The sequence below is a fragment of the Chlamydomonas reinhardtii genome, chromosome 1, assembly GCF_000002595.2.
Source record: "Chlamydomonas reinhardtii strain CC-503 cw92 mt+ chromosome 1, whole genome shotgun sequence".
NCBI classification, from domain to species: Eukaryota; Viridiplantae; Chlorophyta; class Chlorophyceae; order Chlamydomonadales; family Chlamydomonadaceae; genus Chlamydomonas; species Chlamydomonas reinhardtii.
In genome coordinates, this window is record NC_057004.1 from 499025 (window position 1) to 507809 (window position 8785).

Below are 8785 nucleotides of genomic sequence, written 5' to 3' on the forward strand. Positions count from 1 at the left end.
GGCTCCTGTACGCAGGATCGGGTAACCGAGGATGATTTCCGCTATTCTGCCAACCCACGCGTCCGCGTCAATGCCAGTGCCTGGCATCCATGGGCCGCAGGCTCCAGAGGTCGAGACTTTGTAGGTGAGCAACCAAGTGCCAAGTTGATGACCTGAAACAGGCACGCCAAAGCTAGCGATGTATTCATCCGCTCACATATTTTGTGGACGGCGTCGGTGACTCCATGGGCGCACCTGGTGCCTCTAATCCCGCATGCAGATCTGCCGGTGTCAGGCGCTACAAACTTTGGATCGTGGTCGGCAACGGTCACGTGCCCCAACGGCACTGTCGTGCGCGGTTTCTCTGCTCGGGTGGACAATCGCACAGCTGCTGTGTCCACAGCGACAGACCTGATGGGTGGGTGGGTGCAGGAAGGCAGGAGGGCAGATGCATCGTCCACAGCCGCCATGGCTACTCATCAGCGGGGCATCCGGCAACAATGCAGGGGTGTGGGCAAGATCCTAATTGATTGTGTATCGCGTGCACTGGTGTACGGGTACTATGGACTGATTTGTTCCCCGCTGGCAAGGAACGCACCGTCGCTTTCTACATGGCCCAAATCAAACAGGCGTGATGAATATGGAGTTTCAATGCTACAACACGTCAACTGACAGCATGGCCGCTCCACTGAGGCCTGTGGCCGACACCACGGCGACGACAATTGGGACATGGGGGTACGTTGCAAAGATAGAATGGCGCCCAGGGTCCCTAGGTAGCATCCTGGTGGCAACGGCCCTGCCCAATCCTGCCTGCCATCTCGCAAAACGCCTTTGACTTCCACGCGGGGCACACCGTACACGCAAAAGCAAATGCCAAGTCTTTCCATGCGTGCGCGTCACGTGCTGTCTACAGGCCTGTGGCCAAGTGCCCCGGCAACTCATCCAATTACGCAGTCGGGCTGCAGGTGACATAGTCATCGGGACTTTCATGCTCATGATGCTGCGGGCTGTATGCGTGGCTGTGAGATGGGTTTTGCCAGCACAATCTGAGCCGATCAAGGCGCTGCGATCTCTTTCTTCACTCAAATGCCCACCTTTCGGTATCTCCCGACTGCCGCAGCTTCGAGCTGTTGCAAAGCAGGACTACTCAATATTTAAATTGGTTCGAACATCCGCCAACCGTACTGTGAGTTCGGTTTCGGGTTGCTCTACATAGCTACCAAGGGACCAAAATGTGCACCTGGACCTGCCTCCGCGGCCGCCGCCGCTGTCCCTACCCAGCAAAGGGTTTTGCAGGCCTGCCTGGCACCTGCACCACGTAGTAGACACCGCAATTGGCAGGACGCCTGAATAACGCATGCCTGTCATTGAATGTTGCTTGTTTCGCAGACTCTCACCACAGCGACCGTCTACCGGGATGACGTGGCCGTCACGTCGGCCCGGCTGCTGTGCCGTTACGGACAGACAGTAGAGGTCACAAACCCATCAAGCTTGGGTAATTGGATGGCTGAGACCAGGTATGTACCGTTCTCAAACGCATCATTGGCTCGCGGGCAGCACCCAACACGGCGGTTGCAGTACAACCTCATTTGTTGTGGTTGCATCGCCACAAGCGCACGTCTTGGGCCCAGCAGCGGGGAGACGGACAGAGGGTCAGGGCCGGGTGGATGTCCGTTGGGGCGGGGTAGACGGAACGGCCAAGTTATTAAGCTGCCATGTTTCCCCTTACCAAAACCTATGCCAGATGTGATGCTGGCTACAGTGTTTGCGGTATACGGCTGCAAACCCAGAGCTTCAACACATTTGTAAGTGTTGCACGGTATGTACGTACGGGTGGTGTGCATGCGTGCGACCGTTGTGCATGCGTGCGGCCAGTTGTGCACGCATGCGGCCAGTCTGTTAATGCCTTTGCTTGCGACTAGCATGACTGCTGGTTACCTCTGCCTCGCTTGTTTGCGGACATGCAGGCCACCGTAAGCATGGCGAACTCCAGCGCCTCGGACAACACAATGGTCAACGGCGCATATATCCGGTGAGGAGCACGTGCGTTCAGTGCGTGGGTGTGGCCACGCAATATGGAGTAAATGGCTGCTTGCACGTACGTCTCTGTATGTTTGTTTCTACAGGTGCTGTAGTGACGGGCCAAGCGTCAATGATTGCGCGGAGATCAGGACCGAAATTCGGGATGGCAGGTGCGTGGAGCGTACATGTGACCCAGGGGCACCAGATGGGGTGGGGTGACGGCTCACGCTACTCACGCCGCGTGCATGTCGCGACGTAAGTTAGTTCCTGAGCACGTGCGTCGCACCATTACTCTCCTGCAGCGCGACGACTGGTGTGGCGAGGTGGGCTGACCAACCATGGTGAGTCACGCATTCCCAATGTATCACGCATTCCTGCATGCAGCAGTGGGGCGGGCTGCTGGATGTTCGGTATAGAGCCATCATCGTTGGGCTCGAGCGCTGATCGCGTGTTATTAGCTTGTTCCTTGCTGAGTCGCTTTGCTCAACCGTTACTGCCTTCGCTTTCGCCACGTGGATGTATGTAGCACCACAACGCGGTCTCAGGTCAGCGTGAACCACGTGCTGTGCCGCCGCAACGTGGTGCCATCAGCCTCCCAACTGCAGCGTGTTGCCCTGATCACCTCCAACACGAGCGTGCTCAGCCGCGCCGAGGGCGCGACTGGTGACGGTGGCGTGGGGGGCGGCGGCGCCTCCTGGCGGCCCACGGCCGCCACGCCGCTCATGCCGGCCATTGCTCAGAGCGTTGCGCCCCAGGCCTCGGAGCGCTTCACCTACTATGTGCTGGAGACAGATGACGACGGTGGCAGCGGTGGAGGCGGCGGGGATGACGATGGCGACAGCGCGGCCACGTCTCTGTTCAGCACGTTGCAGTGTCGGGCACGGCGAAAGGAGTCCTGCCCAAGGGGGCGGCCTGCAATCCCACGCCGGGTGCTGCGGTGAGTTCGCGCGCTTCACCTCCCATATGTACAGTGCCGAACAAGCAAACGAGAGGCAAGCTGCCCCCATGGTGTTGCCCAAACAACTGTTCCTCCTCCTGCCCGCACACGCAGCACGGACGAGTTCCTGCTGTTCGATGTGCCCATGACCTGGTCCCTGGCCAAGTCCTTTTGGTAAGCGCGCGCTAATGTGCGCATCATGTTATTGCAATGTCATTCTTACTTCTCTCGCTCGCTCCTATTGAGACCCACTCGTTTTGGTAGTAACTTCAGAACTTCTCTGCTCCCACCCTCAGTGCGGCTCACTCTGCGGAATTGGCGCCCGTCATGGACAGTATGGAGCAGCAGTCAGCATCCGACCTCGTTGCTAGCTGGGCCCGTGGCCGCGTGGGCCGCTCCGTTTCATTTTGGTTTGGAGCCTCCAACACCGGCAGTGAGTTCTTGAAGGGCGCGCGCGGTGCGTGGTTTACACGGAATGCATGGTCTCATCATTCGTATCTTTTAACCTGCCACAGACGGCGCGCCGTGGCGTTACACAACCGGCGAGCGTCTGCGATGGAGCGCCTGGGGGCGTGATTCCGTGGCCCCGATCCGGCCGGCATGTGGCGAGATGCGCTTTGGGGTGGAGCTGGTGCCCGTCTCGCTGTCGTCGCTGCTATCCGGCTCGCGGGTCTCGCAGTCGCTGCTGCGTGAGGTTCTCACATCAAACACCACCAGCGGCATCGCACAAAGCGGTACCTTCCAACTTCCTCGTGTCGGCCGGCGGAAACCTGGGTAAGGTTCGGTTTGCTCCCAATCCATGCTGCCGTCCACATTTTGTGAGCGCTTTTATTTTAGGCATTCAACGACGCCGTTTTCCCTTATGACCGTCCTACAGGTGGGCGGCCAGTAACTGCGGCCAGCACCTGCCAGTGCTGTGCCGCCGCCCGCTGTCTCGCCGCCCGATGCCCTCGCCCGGTTCTCCCCCCAGTGTGTCCATGACTCTGCGGGAGACGCGCTCTACACTGTTCCGGCAAGAAATGAACTGGGACCAAGCGGAGAAATTCTGCAGGCAGCGGGTGCGTGACTTGGGCAATGATGATCACAGGCAGCGTTAGTAGCGAGGAACCCTGTCCTACCTAACGGTCATGCGTATGTATCGTTCCCCTCCTCACTACTTCGCCGGCCTCAGGGCGGCCTGCTGGCGAGCGTGAACACGGCCTCTGAGGCCGAGGCGCTGCTGGCCATGGTGCGCGAGTGGGCGCGCAACAGCCGCGTGGCGGGCGTCACCCGCCTGTGGCTGGGCTCCAAGCTCACCACCGGCAACCAGCGCGGGCCCGCAGGTACGGCGGCCAGCCTGCATCATGACAGCCCTGTACGTATTCCTCCTTTTGGGAAATCAAAACATCACTGAGCCGTCTCGCTCGCCTTAGTCGACATGCCCCGCACTCCTGCAGAAAACCGTGTCCGTAACTGGCAATGGCTCGACGGAACCTCGTTCGACTACGTTCGGGGGCGCAACGATCGGCGGTTCATCAACCCGCTGCTGACGGGCCCGACCTCCGAGGCGCGCTGCCTCACATGGTCGGTGTCAGCTTCTCCATCTGTTGCGGCCGTTGCCGCCAGCAACACAGCAGGGCCGGGGCAGCTGGATGTGCGGCTGATCCAGCGGCTTCTGGATGCGGCCGACGCTGTGGACGAGTGGGAGGCCGTGTCATGCAGAAGCCTAGCCCTGCCACTTTGCCAAGCAGGTGAGAATGGGCTTGGATGAGTGGCGATCGCCGTTTTCGTTCCCCGTGCGCTCGCAGCTAGCTGCCAACTTTCGTTCCTTGCGCAACTGCACACCACGCAGACCTGCAGCCTTTCATCTGCAATAAGGGTGACGCATTCACGCGCCCAGTGGACTCGGGCATCGGCGCCGACCTGTACTGTCCGCCAGGTACGTAGGTGCGCGTGGTTCATTGCGACGTGTTTGGGCGCGGACAGTGACCCCGTGTGTGCTTCATTGGGTGTTGACAATTCTTCGGGTGTCGGCTGCGCTCGCTGCTGGTGGTCTTGTAGAACGGGCAAAGCAGCTGACATCTGCTTGTGCGCGCATTTCTGGTACCGTATGCAGGGACTCTCCTTGCTGGCATCAATGGTCACGTGCCTGCATCCACTGGCGGTGGGGTTTTGGATCAGCGGCCGGTGTCCTTCGCAGGCGTGTGCCGCAACCCGCGCGCGCCCGCCATTTTGGCCTCCCGGGGTACGTCCTGGTGTGCGTGCCTTGTCGATGCACGTTGACGTTTGCCGGTGAAGTGCAGGGTCTGAAACATGACGCATGACACCATGTTCCGTCCTCGTGTTGATTGCAGGTAAGGAGGAAGTGCCGCTATGCCGGCCGCGCTGGTCGCTGCCCCGCGAGGAGGGCCCCTCCTTCCTGGTGCAAGCCGCCAACCGGCCTGGCCTGCTGTCCGCCTGCGTCGACGCCTGCCGCCTGGGCTCCGTGCGCACCACCTCGCCCTACACCTCCCCTGCGCTGGCGGTGCTGTACTCCAACACCTCCTCCACCCTAGCCACCTGCCGCTGCGCACGTGCGCTGACCGGGCAGATGCTCAAGTGGGTGTGCGCTACAACTGGTAGCACATTGCTTTTGCCGCCCCTTCGATTGAATGCTGGCGCTATTATGCTGACGCCCTGTCGCTTGTGCTTGCCCCGCCGCCCGCCCCCCGCAGCCTGGAGTCGGTCCAGGCCGCTGAGGCCGCCGGCTCCACGTCCACGGTGTTCAGCCTAGGCCGCAACACCGCCATCGCCGCCATCTGCGCCGCCAGCGAGACCCGCATGCGCACCGCCGCGCTGGACCCCGTCAGCTACAGGCTGGGTAGGCAGGGACGGCAGTACTGGGTGGTTTGCTTAGGGGCGGCGGCGGCATTAGGCTTGGGGCAGTGTCCTGCTCCACCACCTCGGTTCACCCAAACCCCGCCGCCATCCGTGCCGTATCCCCACCAGGCCTGACTGACCTGGGCTGGACGCCGCGGCTCACCTCTCTGGTGCGCGACTCCAAGTACCGGGTGTTCACCAAGCCCACCGACTGGAACGGCGCCCAGGTGAGGAGGAGGAGGAGGGGGAGGAGGCCACAGCCGTGTGTTTTTGGCAACGCCCTCGCTGACACGCACAACGTCCGTTCCTCACGCCACTCCCAACCCTCCCTGCTGCTGCTTCATGCCTCCCTCTCCGCATCTCGCTCGCCCCCACGCCCAGCGCCTGTGCACGCTGCACGGCGGCCACCTGGCGGTGCTGGAGGACGCGCAAGACGTGGCCGACCTGACCGCCCTGCTGGCGACCAACCTGGGCGTGGCCTCGGAGCTGGCGGGGCAGGCGGTGTGGGTGGGGCTGTACATGGCGCAGGACCCCATCTTCAGGTGCGCACATGTCGAGGGCTGTGCGGGTCGGGCGTTGCTGCTGGGGCCTTGACGCCAGGGATACGGTATGCACTTCATGCGCCCCCGCCCCGTACACGAACGCAACACACACCCGCACACGCATCCTGCTGTAGGTGGGTGGACGGCACGCACCTGCGCTATGGCGGGCTGGAGGTGGTGGTGGACTGGGACTGGGCGCCCACCAACTGCGGCTACCTGCGCCTGGAGCGAGTCAACGGCACCTGGCGCGGTAGCCTCAAGGCGGGAGGCTGCGACGCCAACCAGTTCGCCTTCGTATGCGAGACCAGTGAGTCAGCAGGGTGTGAAGCTTACGTGCAGCCGCGCTTACTTGCACGGTTGTGACTTGGCAAGAAATGATGACAACTTATCAAGATGGGGCTCACAACAAAACAAACCCCATGTCAACGCACGCAGGCACAATTGTGGACGACAGCCTGTCTGACATCACCCGCGGCGAGGAACGGGTGGTGCCTGCCTCCGCGCTGGGCAGTGCCGCGTTCGGCTCCTGGCGCGTGACGCTCTTCCCCGCGCACTCCGTGTCCTGGTACGACGCACAGCGCATCTGCCGCTGGATGGTGAGTTGTCTGCTGGGGGCACTGCTGCAACTACTGGGGTGACTGGTTCCCACACACACACGAGCAGCCCGAGCGGGAGATGGTGCTACAAAGCCGGGGCAGTGGGTTGCAGCATCCTCGGGCGCCGTCACGCTCTCACTCCCTCCTGCTGCGGCTGCCCCTTCTATCTGGCACCTCAGGGCCAGGACCTGATGTGGTACTTCAACTCGGGCGAGGAGTCGTGGCTGTCGTCCTGGGTGGCCGCCTCCAACCTGAGCGGCAATGCCGGCACCGGGCTGTGGACGGCGCTGAGTGCCGACACCCCGCCGCGCATGGGCTGGCGCACCACCGCTGCCGACTCCAACTCGCTTGCGCTGTCAACTTGGCAGCTGCCGCGCGGCCTGGACGCCGCCGCCTCCATTCCCGCAGGCGACACCACCGGAGCCTGCGGGATGCTCAAGCCGCTGCCGGGCGGCGGGTTCGCAGTCGGCCTGGCAAGCTGCGGCGCCGCCATTGCACCCTTTGCCTGCAAGCGCGGCCAGCAGTGGAACGGTCCGCCGGCCTCGCACAGGGTGCAGCTGCCGCCCTCGCCTCCGCCGCCCTCTCCGCCGCCTGCCGGCACGCCGAATTCGCTTTTGGAGTTTGTCCGCGGCCGCATGACGTACATGCTGTTTGGAGGGACAGGGGGCCCTGCAACCGACTGGGCCACGGTAGGACGGCTAACATGGCAACACCTTGTGTGCAAGAGTCCGCAGGGTGTCCGGATGGTGTGCCACCTTAATGTAGACTTGCTCAAGCAGTAACCGTTACTTGCATGCAATGACTGCTTGCAGGCTGCGGGAGCTTGTGCCAAGCTTGGAGGCCGCCTTGCGGAGTTTGCAACGTTTAGCGAGTACATGGGTGAGCATACAGATGGTGCCCAACCGCGGCGGTATCATACATACGCCAGGGGCCAATGCGTAGAAACTCAACTGGGGCTACATCCCAAGACGACAGCTCACCTGAGACGTAGATGGGAAGATTTGCTTACCGTGATAATTATAGAGGTTCCATGGGTTACTTGACATGACGCGCATCATTCTGGCCCACACCCCAACTTCCGCGCAGCCATCTCCGATACTATCCGCCAATACGCACAAGGCCGCACCTCTTTATCATATCTGCCCTACTGGATGGGCCTCCGCCGAGGTATGTAAATTTCGGTTGGCACTGGCTGGGCGCCGGGCACGGACGTGAGGTACGGAATGTCATCAGCACGACATGCACAAAGTAAGCATGCATGCTCCTGTCCCACTTTGCTACTGCAGACCCTGATGACCGCCAAATCTTCCGTTACACCTCGGGCAGCCTGCCCTCTCCGACTGCGACGGCTTGGGGTGAGTACGGGAACGCGGCCGCACCAAATCCAAATACGGTATGTCTTTGCAACCTGCTGTGTAAGGTATACGATTGCGAGGGCCTGACTCACGCCCATGCCATGCGTTGCCGTACCAACAACAGGACGGAATGAGCCTAATGACAACGGTACGTATGTGTCGGGATGCATGTGTGCAACTGTACCACGCTCTCCCGTCACGATCCACACATTTCTTGTTACCCATGTTGCCCATGTGAACTGTACGCGTGCAGGCAATCGGGAAAACTGTGTTGAAAGCCGGGTGAGGTCGGGGTGCTGCTGGCATTGGCAGGTGCCTGCTGTTGTGCTGGACCAGCGGCAAGAACAGGTATTGCTAGCTGCCAATTTATAAGCATATGCGTGAATGCGCACGCTGACAGGTGTACCTGCGCGAGGATGCCGGGTTCCGAGAGTATGCTTCCAGCAGCTTGTTTAGCAACATAGGCCTTCTGGACAGCAGCACTGGGCTCGCCATTGCGCAGCAGGTTCTGATTGA

The 8785-nt window shown here is 61.4% G+C and overlaps 2 protein-coding genes across 2 annotated transcripts in view; both read left to right on the plus strand.

The window, feature by feature from the left end:
• CHLRE_01g002787v5 (uncharacterized protein) overlaps positions 1-5293 on the plus strand; it is a 30612-nt gene extending 25319 nt beyond the window's left edge. Inside the window, exons 80-99 of the mRNA XM_043058130.1 lie at positions 16-124; positions 260-397; positions 609-714; positions 893-944; positions 1100-1165; positions 1369-1496; positions 1724-1784; positions 1947-2011; positions 2106-2171; positions 2304-2342; positions 2528-2938; positions 3053-3112; positions 3235-3371; positions 3454-3717; positions 3909-3996; positions 4110-4260; positions 4375-4668; positions 4770-4856; positions 5034-5162; positions 5272-5293. Coding sequence (XP_042928044.1) covers positions 16-124; positions 260-397; positions 609-714; positions 893-944; positions 1100-1165; positions 1369-1496; positions 1724-1784; positions 1947-2011; positions 2106-2171; positions 2304-2342; positions 2528-2938; positions 3053-3112; positions 3235-3371; positions 3454-3716 — 1701 coding nt within the window. The 3' untranslated portion in view covers position 3717; positions 3909-3996; positions 4110-4260; ... (2 more) ...; positions 5034-5162; positions 5272-5293. The remainder of the gene's footprint in view (positions 1-15; positions 125-259; positions 398-608; positions 715-892; positions 945-1099; positions 1166-1368; positions 1497-1723; positions 1785-1946; positions 2012-2105; positions 2172-2303; positions 2343-2527; positions 2939-3052; positions 3113-3234; positions 3372-3453; positions 3718-3908; positions 3997-4109; positions 4261-4374; positions 4669-4769; positions 4857-5033; positions 5163-5271) is intronic.
• Positions 5294-5461: 168 nt separating this feature from the next.
• Positions 5462-8743, plus strand: CHLRE_01g002824v5 (uncharacterized protein). The gene is made up of 14 exons (XM_043058131.1): positions 5462-5515; positions 5632-5777; positions 5906-6003; positions 6158-6318; positions 6453-6625; positions 6754-6914; positions 7094-7458; positions 7535-7603; positions 7727-7793; positions 8001-8081; positions 8201-8269; positions 8394-8417; positions 8523-8551; positions 8670-8743. The coding sequence occupies exons 1-8, from the start codon at positions 5508-5510 to the stop codon at positions 7551-7553; spliced, it is 1131 nt and encodes a 376-aa protein (XP_042928045.1). The 5' UTR covers positions 5462-5507; the 3' UTR covers positions 7554-7603; positions 7727-7793; positions 8001-8081; positions 8201-8269; positions 8394-8417; positions 8523-8551; positions 8670-8743.
• The last annotated feature ends 42 nt before the right edge of the window (positions 8744-8785 follow it).

What these genes read in the sequence shown, in the direction of transcription:
- CHLRE_01g002824v5 (XM_043058131.1), top strand. An exon ending in CGCCTTCGTATGCGAGACCA is followed by an intron (nt 6,626 to 6,753) that starts GTGAGTCAGCAG and finishes CAACGCACGCAG; the next exon opens with GCACAATTGTGGACGACAGC. An exon ending in AGCGCATCTGCCGCTGGATG is followed by an intron (nt 6,915 to 7,093) that starts GTGAGTTGTCTG and finishes CTGGCACCTCAG; the next exon opens with GGCCAGGACCTGATGTGGTA.